This window comes from Lytechinus pictus, chromosome 7 (assembly GCF_037042905.1).
Source record: "Lytechinus pictus isolate F3 Inbred chromosome 7, Lp3.0, whole genome shotgun sequence".
NCBI lineage: Eukaryota > Metazoa > Echinodermata > Echinoidea > Temnopleuroida > Toxopneustidae > Lytechinus > Lytechinus pictus.
This window is the reverse complement of record NC_087251.1, coordinates 17,078,583-17,095,931: the sequence shown is the minus strand read 5'-3', so window position 1 is coordinate 17,095,931 and position 17,349 is coordinate 17,078,583. Positions and strand designations below refer to the sequence as shown.

Here is a 17,349-nt window from a genome sequence, read left to right as displayed (position 1 = left end):
AAATTCGGCTTGATTCTGGCCACCTTTGGCTCGATTGTTGCCACTGTTCGGGTTGGCATACGGCTTTATGCGGGACAGTCAATATTGATTCGGGTAAATTCTTTGGGATTCTACTCTGATACGGGACGTATTCCAGACCTCATCGTCTCTAATTCAGTGAGCACCCCGAATCAGAGACGAATAGGTTGCGCATCCACCGAATTCATCCGAATCAGGCCATATTAGGGAAGAATCAGTCCAACTTTATGAGGGAGAATTCGGTTCTCGTGTAACCCTGGTTGAAGTATAGTCTCGATCAGACGCGTTGCTTGCTGCTTGAATTATATCTTGGTCTACAATCCCTCCTCACGGTGAAGCTGCAGATTTTGATATTTACTGAAAATCATTACTTCACATCCAAACAAATTAATTACAATATAGGATAGGTCTCTAACCGAAAGGAGATAGTAATAATGTACAGATTTATAGAATATGCCTATGTATACATTGCCCATGATGTGATTATTACACAACTTGAAAGAGATTTTTGGACACCATTTTGTTTCCCAAAGAACTGTGATCCATATATACTTTATAGCTATTGGGAAAATCAGACTTTAACTGATAGTACATGGCTATATGTCTCCGTATACATAGCCTTTGGTGTGGGGTGTCTCCAAAGTTTTGAATTTTCCTGTCAATATATTGCTGGTAAAATTGAAGCTTTTGAGCTGATAGAGGTACTTCAAAAGTTTGGCCCCTTTTTCACTGTTAGTATCCATTGGAATGGGACTAATTTATACATATGAAATAAGTGCTAATTTACATAAATTAGCATATTTTGCATGGAGATGGAATTTTCAATAGCACGTTTGATAGGGAAAATTAAAGCTATCGATCTGATAGAGATTTTCTTTAAGTTTGGTTTATTTTTATTCCTTTTTATTAATTTTTACTATTCATGCATAAATTAACTGCTAATTTACATAAATTAACATTATTTTGCATGAAGACACAATTTTCAATATCATGTTTGATAAGGAAATTTAAAGCTATTGACCTGAAAGAGACTTTCCTAAAGTTTGGTATCTCTTTTAGTCTTTATTTACTTTTATTAATTAATTCCTATTGGCATATGGCTTCATGCATAAATTACTGCTAATTTATATAAATTAGCATATTTTTGTATGAAGATGCAATTTTCAACACCATGTTCTGTGGGAAAAATAAAAGCTATTGACCTGATAGAGACTTTCCTAAAGTTTGGTATCTTTTTTACTAACTTTTATTAATTAATTCCTATTGGCATATGGCTTCATGCATAAATTAATCACTGCTAATTTACATAAATTAGCATATTTTTGCATGAAGATGCAATTTTCAACACCATGTTCTGTGGGGAAAAATGAAGCTATTGACCTAATAGTGACATAGGGAAAGTTTGGTGCTTTTGTAAACTCTGTCCCCAAAACTTCAAATTATGGGCCTAAGGCCCCTGACTAGCACCTTAGCTTCAACATTAACATGGAATCACACACAACTCTGCACAAGCAAACACATAACAAACAAACAAACATACATCGGTATTTCAAAACACTACTCAAACCATGTTCTCTCACAGATCTCCATGTTAAAGTGATTGGTTAACATTGGTTTGACTTTTAAAAAATCTGAGCTAGAAGGTCACACTTGTCACCTGTGTCTGTGATATGTTACACAAATGAAGCCCAGAAAAAATTGCGTTCGAAAATAATTATTTAGTGCTTCAAAATTTGAAATATAAAGTGACCGAAAACACCATCTTAATTTCATCCCATACACTTATGTGTACTATTTAGGCGTCTATAAGACGCCTATTTACAAAATCGGGGTTTGCCTTGTAGTTTTAGCTTTTCATTCTCAATAATGGTTGTTTTCAGGTTGTTATCAGTTCTAATACATGCACTTGTACACATGTTTCATCTTGGTTTGAGAATTTTTTTAATCGGCTGCTCACAAAGTTAAACAATACCTTTAATGTTGATATTAGGTGCCTGAAAACAAAAGAAAACGCTGAGAAACACACTCATCACTACGGAAAAAAAGAACAGTGACTTTCAATATTGTGTCATTTTGCAGCTTTTGAATTTTGTCTTTGCCCCACATTTTAAGACACTGTACCTCCATGTGAACCATAATCATATCATGTAGGGTATTATTTTAAAGAAAATTAAATGATCTATTCATTGATATCAATCACTTATTAATATTCACTAAAACTGAGGAGGGATTATCGATCAAAGTCAGATTTCCAAACTTTTTTTGAGGGGTTTATATAATTATATAGGCATGAAAACAGAAGTATATAACCAATACTATTTCAATTGTCTTTAGAAAATGTACTGAGTTGTTGGTGTATAAGGGGAGGGGTATTTATAGATATTTTTTAAGTTGCAGACTTTGTCTTTGATCTTTTTAACTGTGATATAACGCCAAACAGGCGCGGTCAGGATTGGATAAGGACAAGGATTAGCTAATCATCACTGATAAAAAATGGCGATCTCTTCACCAAATATTTCCCAATCTTCCATTTGTTTGGTACATCCTAACCAAGCACAATCTCATTAGGTGATATCTCTGCTCGGTCATTACAGATATCATTTTTGTCTGACTGAGCAGTATATATAGGTTTCTGCTGAAATTATCAGTAGGATATTATACAGGCATCACCACACTGGTTGAGATTTATCCAGTCCCTCAATCTAGAAGGCTCAAATTAAGACTATGAGGACATTGATATTACTTTGTGTTTTGCAGTTGATGCTTGCTGTTTCCGGACAAGACTCCGAACCGGAGTTTGTTTATCCGGATATCTTCAATGACCCGGAGCGAGATGCCTTCTTGTACGGCACTTTCCGTGATGACTTCCTTTGGAGTACATCTACTGCAGCATATCAGATTGAAGGAGGATGGGATGCGGACGGAAAGGGACCCAGCATCTGGGACACCTTCACGCACGAGCCCGGGAACATCGCTAACAATGACACGGGAGATGTTACATGCGACAGTTACAACAAGTGAGATTTGATAACAAGTATTAGCAATTGAATAAACATGATTTTTCTTCCAACCGTTCTTGTCTGGATGAAGAATGGCAAGGTGTCTGTCTGAAAGTATCTATATCGTCTCATGATAGAGGCGCGATAGCTCAGTCGGTAGAGCGGGGGTTTTGGATTCCGGTGACCCGGGATCGATTACCACTTGGTGCGCTAGTGCCCTTTGGTATGGCATTTATCCCCATTACCAGGTCCCTCGGAGAGGACCTTACGCCGTTGGTCCTCTGGTTGGTTGCTTGCAAGCATTCATGCTTTCTTAGCAATCAGGCAAAAAATCATCACCTACATCCTTCATGACATTCTGTTTCTCAATCTACTATTTCCTCTTTCATAGTTACAGAGATCTGCACGCCTTCTTCAACCGTCGAGTAGGCCCTTTGTATATTATTTTGATATCAATCTTCATTGCAGGTACATGGATGATATTGCCATCATGAAAGCCATGGGTCTGAAGTACTACCGCTTCTCTATCTCCTGGTCTCGTATTCTCCCAGATGGCACATTGAACACCATCAACCAGCCCGGTATCGACTACTACAACAACCTCTTGAACGCCATGAGGGATGCGGACATCGCTCCCATGGTCACCCTCTATCACTGGGACCTTCCACAGGCCTTACAGGACCAGGGAGGTTGGCAGAATGAATCCGTTATCCAACATTACAGAGACTACGCTGATCTATGCTTCAGTAACTTCGGTGATCGGGTTAAGCTGTGGATCACCTTCAATGAGCCTTGGGTGGTGACCATGTTAGGGCATGGTACAGGTGACTTTGCTCCCGGTATAGATGGGGATGGAACCATTACTTACGTGGTGGCACATACTATCATCAAAGCACATGCCAGTGCATACCATGTCTATGACAGCATTTACCGAGAATCACAGGTAGGGTCTATTTAGATCTTCTGGATTAAGAAATACGGCATGTTACTTTTAGGAATATCCATGATAAGAATCGATTATGATGGTCACCAGTTATTATGTTTGTTAAATGGGCCTACACGTAGGCCTAGCCTATCACCACCGATTGGTGACCACTAATTCATTATACCATTCTTTGAAATCCAGATGTCAAAAACTGCGCACTCAATATTAATTAATAATCGTATAACTAATTATTGATTTTTTTTCTCATCAGTTATTATTTCATATTATTTGAACTCAAAGGTAGTAAACCCACACTTCTTACATTTTACATTCAGGGAGGAGAGATTGGAATAACCCTGAATTCAGACCACTATGAGCCGGCTGATCCTACCAATCCAACAAACGTTGATGCTGCTGAGAGAGCTTATCAGTTCTATCTAGGTTGGTTTGGGCATCCTATCTTTCTCAATGGAGACTATCCGGAAATCATGAAGACAAAGGTAGCAGAGAAGAGTCGTAGGCAAGATTTAAGTGAATCTCGTTTACCAGAGTTCACCGAGGAAGAAAAAGCGTTTATCGTCAACACTGCTGATTTCCTTGGAATCAACACCTACACCAGCAGTTTAGTGTACCCCGCTCCGTCTATCGCCCAACCGGTGAGCTACTGGATTGATCAAGACGTGCTTCCTCTCAAAGATCTGGAGTGGCCCTCCACGGATCACGAAGGGTTCAGGATTGTACCTTGGGGTATCCGGAAGCTTTTGGGATGGGCTGACAAGGAGTACAACGTGCCTATATACATCACCGAGAATGGCATGGCAACCAATGATACAGATGACCTGAATGATGACAAGAGGGTGAACTACTTCCGGGCTTACATAAATGAAGTTCTCAAAGGTATCAATAGCCGATCAAAAGTTTTAGGGCTACATCATATTTTGTCAATGTGTATATCAGAGATAGGATATTATCAGTAATTTCTACCTTTCCTGTCTTGGTCCTGATATGAATTAATCATTTTACGGATCTTCGTATGATGGTGACATTATTTTCCATTCATGCGTCTAAAGCATAGTGAGCTTATTTTGTATGAAAATGTGAACATTATGCTTAACAACATGATCAATAACAAAAATTGGAAAGAAATAACTTCCTATCGCATTTCTTTTTTATCTACACTTTCTTCTTTCGGTCTTAACCATTTGGTTGCGAGTCATGCAGAATATGTTGTATTTTCTACTACCAGATAGAACACTTCATTCAATCTTAAGATGATCTTGATATAAGTTTATATAAATAATTCAACATTTAAAAACAGCCCTAATGAACAAAGATTATTGTAAATAAAAAATAAGATAAGCAATACTTAATGAGAGTAATTAAATTTTCTTTGAAGCTTATCTTTTGGATGATGTTGATGTTCGAGGTTATGTCGCCTGGACCCTCATGGATAACTTTGAATGGGCTGTTGGTTTTACCGAACGATTTGGTCTTCATTACATCGACTTCAACGACCCGAATAGGACCCGCATCCCTAAAAAGTCTGCTACTGCTTTTGCTGAAATTATCGCTAATAATGGATTTAAGGTAAATAACACAAAGATAACAAAGTTGCCTAACACAGAAGTCCATCCCAATGCAGCGAACGAGATATACTAGTATGCATAATAAAACAAGTTATAGCTTTTGCACCACTTTTCCGCCTTTGTTTGTTGCCGTGGAGTGAACATCAAAATTGTTACTCAATTTTCATTGATTTATTTTGAATCGATTAGCAATTTCTATCAGTCTACCATTTAGTGGGTCAATGGTTGCAGGATTACATAAGGGTAACCAAGTACCACTCACAATGCGAAAAGATATTCAGGTCACAAAATTGAGGGCTAAAAGTCAGTTTGGTAATTAAACTTGGACTATCGAAATCCGCGAAATTATTATGTCGCCAAGTGTAAAAAGAATGCATCATGTAAGACATTTCGATATTTGGACTATTATGTTAAAACATTCAATTTAGTTTTGCTTTTTATCTTCATTATTTACTTCGGTTCTGTAATCGCGTGTTATTATTCTTGACTTTATTTCTAGTTCCAGGATGTTGATCGTAGTTATCGTAGTTTACAGAATGTGGAAAGCAAGGGGTTACTTACTGTACTTTTGTAGTCAGTTGAATAACTTCAATAAGCGCAGCGGCTATGTACACTAGATAAGATGAATAAAATCTCAGAGCTAAATAGATAAGAAACAAAGTTCGCTACGGAACAAGTCAAACACTAACTGCATCATGTGACACACCCACACACACACACTCATACACACACACACACTATATATATATATATATATATATATATACAGGACTCTTAACCGCAGCAAATAGAAAACAAAAACTACCTTGTGCTGTATTGATGCGCACTTCATCATATGTTGCACAATATTATTATTATTAACAAAAACACATTTATGGTAACCCTTTTACTTTGGGATGTAGGCTTCTACCAATTCTGCGTTGAATTTGGAAATGAAATATTTTGTTCACATGACAATATTGCAAAACAGTATCTACAGGTCCCATTGTATGGTTACAAGAGGCAGTATTTGAAATAATTCATAAATTTCCATTTTTTATTGGGGGGTCCTTGTGGTTTCGTGGTGTGTCGTGCTGGATGACCGCTTGAATTGCTGCTGACCCATTTTGAATAACAGCCCAAACCTGTTTTTATAGTCAGTAAAGTTCAAAGTGTAATATTCCTCTATAATTATGTAAATATAATAATGATGGACAACCATTATAAAGATTAACAAAAAGCTAAATTCTGTATGTGAATCATAAATTATGTCTGAAGTTACGTGCGAAGAAATCTTGAAGGGTAGAAGAAGTCGCGCATGCGTGCATAATTAAGTAACTCGGTCAGTTTGAAGTAGTGCTAACACTTTTAACATCAGATGTGAAGTTCGGTGAATTTCCGCAGTTTTATTAAGCATCATCAAAGTACGGAAACATGCCTTTCAAATTCTTACAAGGACTTTTGTTCTTATTTCTGAGTTTGTTGTATTCTGCTGCTTCGCAGGAGGTTGAATTCGTGTACCCTGATTACTGGAACGACCCTGATCGAGATGCTTTCCTTTACGGCACCTTCCCCGAGGATTTCATCTGGAGTTCAGCGACATCCTCGTACCAGATCGAAGGAGCTTGGGATACAGAAGGGAAAGGAGAAAATATCTGGGATAGATTCACTCATGAAGGAGGAAACGTCTACAACAACGATACAGGAGATGTAGCATGTGACAGCTATCATAAGTAAGTTCTTAAACCTGTTAACGACTGGAATTATCATTTAAAGTCTTTCGAGACTTATCTAAATGTCATGATTTATTTAGATTCGAGATAACGCTGTTATAATGCAGTGAATTTCACCAACGTTTCACAAGCGTATAACGGGGAAGTGATATTGATTTATCCATGAAGAAAAAAGGATAGAGTGTGTTGGCTATCATATGATTTTAAACTGCTTAAACACCCTTTGTTTCTGATTATTGAATATATTAAACAAAATAAAAACAAAGGATGTAAAAAACAATGAACAAGTGTAAAAATTTCAAGTCCAAATCGAAGAGTGAATAGTCACCAGACAGAATTTCTTAAAAACGTTCATCTGATTCGGTTATGAATGACAAAATACGACAGCATGAAAAGTCTTCACTCATCTGAAATAGTTTTTTTTCCCCTTGTTCCTATCTTATATTTGGGGAGAAGTGATGGTCTTTGTTTCAAGGAAAAAGTATTAGTTATTCATTTTGTAGATAAAATAAGATTTTCCGCTAAAATACTAAGGATAGTACTCCCAAATAGTACCTCCCATATTTTTAAAGGATTTTCTTCATTTTATACAGGACTATAAGTTTTTTACCATAACACTCTAAAATATCTAAAAGACGATTAATTTCTAGTTCTATAATTGTTTTTTTTTTATTTCTAGAATTCTAAAGGTTGTATCAGATCTTTATATCATTCAAGAATTATTCGAAACCTCTCTTTTCAATTCCATCTAGTGTCCTTTTCACGCTTGCAATACCATTTTTGGTACAGACAAATACTTATCCGCTTTTAAGGGTGTCTTATTTCATGGCACCAGCCCCATTAATCTTGCCCTTTTTAATTTGACTTTGATTAAAAACATCTTTCCATTAATTGCAGAATGACATAATAGTATCTGATAAATGTATAATGGCACCTTTATTCTTGGTGAAAAGATCCCACCTTCATTGTTAAAGTACTCACACCCTCCCAGTTTCGTCTCGCTTTTTATCTGTGATAGAATTCATTCGACTGATTTCGGATGTTTTAGGTTAGCGTCTGATAAACGATACATACATAATACATGTGCTACTTTTCTTTGTTGAAGTGTCAGTTCTCTTTTTGATAAGTGATCATTTTCCTTTCCTTCGAATTCATATCCCTAATTTGAATCGACTGTTCATAAAAAGGCTTGCTCAAAACGCAATTAATACTATACATGAAGCATTATTCAGAGACATTTTGAAGCTCTGATTGTCCCTTCAAAAAGACGCTTTGGAGCAACTTCGCTTACTCGTTCTTTATCTGCGTGTACCATCAAAGCTAACTATAAAACAACAAAGATCGATGGATAAAACTGTCATGCAATAGAACTAAAACGTTGTAAAACAAGAAGATGGGTAGTAGAGCGCTTAATTTTTTGTACGTTATACCATCTTTAGCGTAATAACGCTTGAATTTTTTTTGGCCCCGAAATTTTGAAAATTTCATCTTTAAGTCGTACTGCTTGAAGCAAATTCATGTCACTGGTTTTACTCCCCTCAACGCAAACAGCGTCGTCGCTAAGAACTAAAAAAAAACTCTACAAGTTTTTAGATATTTGGTGCTGCTGTGTTTGCCTTACTAAACAGTAGTTTTTACTTTATGTTTTATTGCCAGGTCCGACTATTTCATTATTTTGTCAACTAATGGTTAACGCAGCTAACCAATGATTAATTACATGTTAAGTTCGGTAACAAACGAGGAATAAGTAAATATTTGTATCCGCTGTGTCGCCCATTGATCTGTTTGCGAATAAACACTTTAAATGGGGGCGAACATCGATAAACGAATTTCTTACATTTCCAGAACTTAACAGAAATCAAAGATAATCTTATAGTCAGTTGCACGTGAACGGGGAAGTGGAAAATTTATGTTGAAACATTGTTGAAATTACGCTGGATAAAAACAAATATTTTAAGAAGCATACGAGTTGATCATTATCAAGATTAAGGTATGACATACATGGGAAGCGAGATGAGAGAGCTACGAATATTTGATAAATCGTGTTTTGTTAGATCTTGAAACTGTTCAGTAATTTTCATAATGTCCATTTTTTCATTGTTAAAATGATGAATGCTAACATACAACATTTAGTTAGAACTTAAGGCAGTGTATATTTTTGCGCCGGCAGAGTGCATGTAAATAAGTTTACATTACTTTTCTTTTCTTAGGTAACCGCTTAATTATACAACTATTCATCATCATTTGTTAAAAAAAAAAGGCCCATGCTAATCATTAAAAAGGAAACAAGAACTTTGCAAGTTCGATCCACCATTGTCCACTATTCAACAACTTTTATATTTGTTTGATCATGATGGTAAAGTGTTCTTTAGAAAATCAATGATGACTTCAGATAACTTTTTAGAACGCCCCCTAATGATCAGTTGTACTGGCAAAATATCAAAATAAGCACTATTTTTTTCTCTAAGATAAAAGATGATTCTAAATTCGGGTCAATACATAGTTCTATACAGTCCTGTAAATTGAGAGGGAAAACAGCTTTAAATGCCTATATACTTATTTTGTTTCACACACACACACAAAACCACCCTCGCACACCCTCACACACCCGCTCTCACACACGTACTCACTAAAAGATTTTCAAAATGACCCCTAAAACGGTTTGTCAAAAATAGCCCATTCATGTACTCTATTCCCACCTTTTTTCTGATACATTTAATTCCAATGGGAAGTATTAAATAGGTTCCGACTGATTAAAAAAATCTAGATAGCACAAAAACCAACATTTTGAAAATAATAATTAAAAAAAAATCAATAAACAAATATCTTATTCCCTTAATAAACTGTCGCCCCTTTTCTTTATAAATCTGAACCACATTTATTCTGGTCGTGCTTTACTGTGTATATCTATAGTTGAGTGAAACCTAATTATGGTATAGCTCCTTTTCCATAAGTGACCAACCTCTCTCTTTGCCCGACATTGCAGCTATAAAGAAGATGTTGCTCTGATGAAGGCCATGGGTTTAGAATACTATCGCTTCTCCATCTCCTGGGCGCGCATCCTTCCTGATGGAACCATCAACAACATCAACGAGCCTGGTATCGCTTTCTACAATAACCTAATCGATGAGATGGCTGCGAATGGTATCAAGGCTATGGTCACCCTCTACCACTGGGATCTCCCTCAAGCTCTGCAGGACATTGGTGGATGGGATACCCCAGACATCGTACAACATTTCAAGGACTATGCCGAGCTCTGCTTTCAAAGGTTCGGGGATCGAGTCCCTCTGTGGATCACATTCAATGAACCTTGGATCGTGTCTCTCTTTGGGTATGGCACCGGACAGTTTGCTCCAGGAATCTCAGATATTGGAACAGCTCCATACAGAGTCACACACAATCTCCTTAAATCCCATGCCGAAGCATACCACGTATACAACGACACCTACAGACTTAGTCAGGTATTTGCACAATTATTTCGTTAAGACAGGCGGAACTTTCACGTTATTTTGATTTGGCAATGACCACAATATTGCATGTATAATACAAATCGGATTTCTTTCCCGTCCCAGTTTTATTTTCTCTGATCATTAAGTTTTATTTACTTTAATGAAGATGACATTTTGTTTTATTCTGTTTCAGAAAAAGGTATGATATGATGATGTTTTGTTGAGGTTTCAAACATAACATACTTTTGACAAGTCGCTTGAAAAGGAAACATTCCACGACGACTGCTTGAACGGTATAATATGATATTTTCTTACAGGGAGGAGAAATTGGAATTACGTTGAACTCTGATTGGTCAGAACCACTGGACAGGACGAACCAGACCAGTCTGGATGCATCTGATAGAGCCCTTCAGTTCAACCTCGGTTGGTTTGCTCATCCAGTCTTCAAAGGTGACTACCCTGAGATCATGAAGACCAAAATCGCCAAGAAGAGCGCTGCCCAAGGATTCAACGAATCTCGACTGCCTGAATTCACAGCAGAAGAGATAGAAAGGATTATAGGAACCAGTGACTTCTTTGGTTTGAATCATTATACTTCTAACTATGCATTCGCTGTCCCAGAATACCTTTCCAACCCTCCCAGCTACTGGACCGATTCAGATGTGGGTTCATACCAGGATCAAAGTTGGCCTGGTTCTGGATCTAGCTGGTTGAAGATTGTTCCATGGGGCCTTCGCAATCTTGTGAACTGGATCTATGAAGAGTATGGAGTACCCATCTACGTGACGGAGAATGGCGTTTCCACATCTGACATCTACGAACTTGATGACGAAATCAGACAAAACTATTACACAGCTTACATCAATGAACTTCTAAAGGGTAATAAACACAACAATATCTTATAGGCATATTACGTTTAGAATTCAATATAATACAGGGCCTACCCCAAACACCCTGAAAATATTGTTCTTGAATATTGAACACGTCATTATACAGTTTTTCATCGCTCTATCTCCCTCTCCCATTCCAGCTATCAATATGGACGGCGTTGACGTCAAAGGCTATACAGCGTGGTCACTTCTGGATAACTTCGAGTGGGCTTCTGGTTACAGCGAACGTTTCGGACTCCATTACGTAAACTTCTCAGATCCAGCTCGACCTCGAGAAGCCAAACAATCATCTAGTGTTTTTGCAGAGATCATATCCAACAATGGCTTTATTCAAGATGAACAAGACGCTACACCGGCCAATGGTAATTTTCTTGGACTTGGCTTTTGATATTTTTTTCAATATCGGTGACTAGGACGTATATTAATTCTTTGTAGAATGTGGTTCAAAATTCTGTACCTAAATTTTGGAACTTTTACTTCACGTTATTGCATGGTCATATTTTGACTTAGTGGGCATGTAATAATCTGTTTTGTACTTATCATAAACCGTGAACTTACTAGTAATTCTGTGTCCAAACAACCTGAAATTTATCGAGAACATCCCAGTCCTAAGTAAGTGCCTTCCATGATCAGTTCCTGCTCCCTACAAACCATCGAGTAGAAATCCGAATGACATATGCCCCGACAGACATTGAATTACACACATATAATAATTTGATGAATAATCAATTCCTCGCCAGTGAATGGCATCAATGCACCAGGTAAACCACCGCCATCGCGCGGTGAAAACCAGCGACGTCGTCACCTACTACTGCGACGAGCTGTATGAGGATACAGTGTCATCGGAATAGTTGCCATAATCGAAAACAATAGAAGGCCTCATAACGAATTATCCCTGACTAACAGGGAATATACCAATACAATAAATCCACTTTATTCAAGATACTCGCTAAAAAATGGTAAAGAATTTCAAATATTGCCCTTCAAATACAATACGTGCTTGGTCATGAGAGTTCCTGCCGCAAACACAGTGTGGAGAAAATGTTAGATTAGTGCAAACGGTATAGTTGGACGGGAGTGTGTGATACAACCTATGGTACTTTTAAAGGGCAAACTTCCATAGCTTATTTACTTATTACTGTGTAAGATATCTTGATATTTCAATCTTATTGATGAACTGTTCATACCATGACGGTTTCAGAGCTTGACACCGAAGGAATCATCCTGACCTGTACGGACACTCAGATGATCGTAGAGATTCCCAAGACTCTCCTAACTGGTGGCATGGTTGGTACCGATGTTCGTTTTGCTTTGGCGTCTGAAGACGATGAGGACTGCTGGGGAATCGATGAAGTCAATGAATTCAACATGGACATCATTGAACTCACTACCAACCTTACAGGTTGTGGGACATCAGTATCGGTAATGATCATTCTTTTAATTACTTTTTTTTTGCTTAAGGAATTATGAACATACACGTCCATTAGCCTCTAATTGCTTTGAAGATCTTTATGGTATGAGCCGTGACAGGTCCACCAATGCCGAAGAATACCCGGTTGATTTAGTTTGATTCGGTTCGATCATCGAAGTTATGTTGGTCATTACATTTTGCGGGAACTATTTAAAATAATCAGATTATCATGCAGTGTGGGGCACATTCTTTGGTATCTGGCCATGAAGGGTAAGGAGAAAGAGATATGCCATCAAAACCTAAAACACCGTGTCCAGGAGTGAAATCAAGTAATCATTAGATAATATGCACGTCAAAAATATTGTGTCTTCCTCTGTTTCTATCTAATTTCTATATGTAGACAATAACCAACATTTCTTGGTAACTTTTTTTATTCCAGGAATCTGCATCCGAAGAAACTTACACGAATCAAGTGGTCAGCCGTTACGAAGACGGGATCATCAGCCGTCTGTATGCCGTCGATATACCGTTGACGTGTTCGTACAACCGAAGCAAACGCGTGGAATCCGTACGCTACCAGTTGAGCGACTACACCATCGACAAGACTCTCGAGGAGAAAGGAGAATATTCTTTCTCTTTCGAACTCTACACCGATGATTCTTACAATGAAGTGGTTGAACGATATCCTCTGGTGATTGGACTCAACGAGGACCTCTACTTCGCTGCATCAGTGACGTCACTCGAAGGAACTCTTGATCTGAGCATTCGATCGTGCCGGGCAACACCCATGTCCCAATACGAAGATGACATTCGTTATGATTTCATCGTAGACGGGTATGTGACGCGCAATGTTATTATACTAAATGATTTTTACGAGATCAAAGAAACGTAGTTATAAAATGTTCAAATTCCATTAAAGAAACTAAACAACGATACATAGCAAGGTGACTGAAGTAATTCTTGTCCTGTGTGTAACGGTAGGATTAACATTTCCAATAATTCATACATAGAGAGAACATCTAAAAATATCTTATTTTATAGTGGTTATTTTATGTTATCGAAAAATTAAATTTCTTAATCTTTTGCCCCCTTTCAGTTGTTCAGCGGATGGAATCGATACCAACATCACAAGACTAGATGGTGGACATCGGGTCGGGGTCGAAATGAATACTTTCCGGTTCATCGATCAAGGAGATTTTGTAAGTCGCATGGAATCAGTCAATCCAAGCTATCGATTGATTTTTGTTATGCAAACACGCATCAATACCTTGACAGGACGATGTCCATGCACTATAATTAAACTCTCAACAATTTAATAGTATGACAGTAGTATGCAATGATCAATGTTATCTTTCTACATGGATTTCATCGTACCAATACTACCAACTTTAAAAACTTGATAATAATAGTAGGGTCTGTGACTCGAATTCTTTCTTTATTTAAAATGTAGAACATGTGTATTTGCTACATTGATTTTTTTGGTGTGACATCAAATAACAACTTTTCCGCGTCTGACCGTCTACTGCAAGTCTGTACATTTTTTTAGGGGTTCACATTGTAAAAAAAATGGTTCATCGATAAAGACAGTCTACCAATGAGTTAAGATTGGGGAGACCTTTGCCAAGCCCGAAAAGAGACATTAATCAAAATAGGACAACGGTCGACAATTTCATTTTAAAAATATTTACTTCTCTCGGGAGTTTGTATGGCCTTGTATTGATGTTGGAGATTCTTATTCTTTAACACCTGTAATCGATCTTTTACTTTATATTTAACTGTCCAGGTTTACATTCATTGCAACCTGTTGGTCTGTGATTCGGAGAACACAAATTCTGTCTGTAACGATGACAGCTGTGAAAGCGATGCAGCAAGTCGCAGACGACGTGATGTTAATATCAACGAACAAAATACAAAACGCTTTACCCGTGGGCCGATTCGTCTCGTTCGTGCGGCTCCGGAGAAGAAAACAATCTCACGTCTGCAGTTCAATGAAAACGGTAACATTTGCATGTGTAGCTAGATCAGGGAAACGATTTACGAAATGACTTGTCGGACTTTTATCTGGCAAAGGCTGTTAAGTCACGAACGTGTTTGATGTCATCAAAACAAATGATTGTCAAAGTCGAGACGGTCTTGTGGAAAGTCATATTTGAAAAATGCTTGTTCGAATTTGTTACAAGTTAACCTCGACTCAGTAATTTGCACAATATAATACTTTTTTAGTACAGATTACTCGTACGATAATTTCAATTGTAAATTTTGTATTCATTATCTGTGTTGTCAACAATATTTTCCCTCTCTACCATTTCAAACAGATACACCTGGTCTTGCACCATCTCAGACCACTTTCAACCCCTGGATAATCGCTTCGGCTGCCATGGCAATGGTTGTCATGGCATTGGTTGCCATGATGTTCATGGTAATGCGAAAATTGAATAAAATGACAGCAGCACCTTCACGACGTGAATGCCTCAAAGAAGAGTCTGCACATCTCTTGTCTGATGACCAAGAATGACGACATCATTCCATACCGATCATCAGAACAATCCTCAAATTTAGAATTTAATAACATAATTTTTTTTCATACATATTATGTTAAAACAACAACTGGGCACATGGATGACTAGCGAGTTTGTAAATTCTGAAAATACAACAAATATATATTCGTTCTATAACCATCCAACTCGTATGCCGTTGATTTTTTTGTTTGTTACAACATCTGGTTAAAAAAAGCCAAAACACGAATACATATTTTTCATCATCAATTATCTTTATGAAAATGATGAATAATACTTTATGATTACCCACAATTAAAAAAGCAACGGAACAGTGTAGTTAAAATTTCATCTTGTAGAATAATGAAAGGTAGGATTGATACATTTTTTTGAATAAAAAAGTAAATAACCAATTTGAAGTCATTTTATTCATTCTAATAATGAGAAAGAGATAGTGGAATAAGAGAGTGGTTGAGAGAGAGAAAGACGGGGGGGGGGGGAGGGGTGAGAAAATTACAACCAAATCGATAAGCACATGAGCGTTCAGAATATACAGTGCGTCCTACAAAAAACGAAACCGAGATTTATCGATGATTTATCATAACTTAATCACAAATACAATAGACAAATGACCTACCATTGTAAAGTTTAGAATCTCCTATTTCATCTGAAACTACTAAGATTATTTCTCATTCACGCATGAGTTAGCAAAAACAATTTGAAGAGTGGATACCAAAAAGTCATTTGACGGGCTGTATCTGGGTTTAAAAAAGAAAACCACATTTTTGAAAAGTCCAATATCTGCTCTTTAATTTGATACCTCAATTACAGAAAATGGTCAAGAAATAACAAAGTTCTGGTTATTTGAAATAAGGTTTAAATTTCAATAATTTCATAAAATTAAGAGGTTCTACAGGCTAGCGTTCAAACTCACTTGACACTCCGTTTTGTTGACGATCAGCCTTGCATTAAGTCTTTTGTTAACCATGCGATAGTTTCTGTGGGTCACCGTTTATTTAATGAAATTATAGAAATACAAGCATTGTTTCGAGGGAACATAACTTTTTTACTTCTTGACCATTTCTTGTGATTAAGGTATCAAATGAAAGAGCAGATATTGAACTTTTTAGGCATGTGATTTTCTTTTTGAAATTCAGAAACCCCCCGCCAAATGATTTTTTGGTATCCTTTCTTCAAATTGTTTTTGCTCACTCATGCGTGAATGGGGAATAATGTAGGTAATATCAGATGAAAGAGCAGATTATAAGCTTTACATTGGTAGGTCATTTGTCTATTGTATTTGTGATTGAGTTATGATAAATCATCGCTTAAACTCGGTATCGTTTTTTCTGGGACGCACTGTATATATATGTGTGTGTGTGTTTTAGAAAAAAAAACTGCAAAATTTGCGAAGGAAATTGGTAGGTTCATGGTATATTATCTCTTATTTATAGTCAAAGATTTTGCGCGATTTAAGAATTACATTTTGAGGAACATATTTTCTTGGGTTGCACTTGTTCAGGGGATAAAATGTGCGTGTATCATTTGACAAAAAAATACAACAACGACACAGTTATGTGTCCGAATCCAGTCAGTCCAAGACCGAGTCCGGCATGTCCGATTCCGGCACATGTGCAAATGTATAGTATAATCAATCAGAAACAATTTTCTCATTCAAAATATCTGTACTTAAAATACAGTATATACAAACGCACAAAATAATTACAAGACGAAAGTATGTAATTGATTTTAATTATAAAATTATACATGTAGTTTATTGAGAAGTCATTAGAAACAAACCAAGATTAAGTTTTCACTTGTTTCTCAGCACCCTCCCTGTTCTATAAGCACAAATTCCCCCAAA

At 37.0% G+C, this 17,349-nt stretch overlaps 1 protein-coding gene across 1 annotated transcript; it reads left to right on the top strand.

Annotated features, from left to right (window-relative positions):
- The first annotated feature begins 2,325 nt into the window (after positions 1–2,325).
- On the top strand, positions 2,326–15,898 carry LOC129264857 (lactase/phlorizin hydrolase-like). Its single transcript, XM_054902813.2, has 13 exons — positions 2,326–3,035; positions 3,486–3,960; positions 4,278–4,839; positions 5,339–5,529; positions 7,011–7,240; positions 10,227–10,701; positions 11,007–11,568; positions 11,720–11,941; positions 12,781–13,001; positions 13,430–13,824; positions 14,087–14,189; positions 14,774–14,987; positions 15,306–15,898. The coding sequence occupies exons 1-13, from the start codon at positions 2,743–2,745 to the stop codon at positions 15,503–15,505; spliced, it is 4,143 nt and encodes a 1,380-aa protein (XP_054758788.2). The 5' UTR covers positions 2,326–2,742; the 3' UTR covers positions 15,506–15,898.
- The last annotated feature ends 1,451 nt before the right edge of the window (positions 15,899–17,349 follow it).

Excerpts from the sequence above, each read along its gene's own strand:
- LOC129264857 (XM_054902813.2), top strand. The coding sequence starts at position 2,743 with ATGAGGACATTGATATTACTTTGTGTTTTGCAGTTGATGCTTGCTGTT. Across the intron at positions 4,840-5,338 it reads CATAAATGAAGTTCTCAAAG|CTTATCTTTTGGATGATGTT; the intron begins GTATCAATAGCC and ends TTTTCTTTGAAG. Across the intron at positions 11,942-12,780 it reads AGACGCTACACCGGCCAATG|AGCTTGACACCGAAGGAATC; the intron begins GTAATTTTCTTG and ends TGACGGTTTCAG.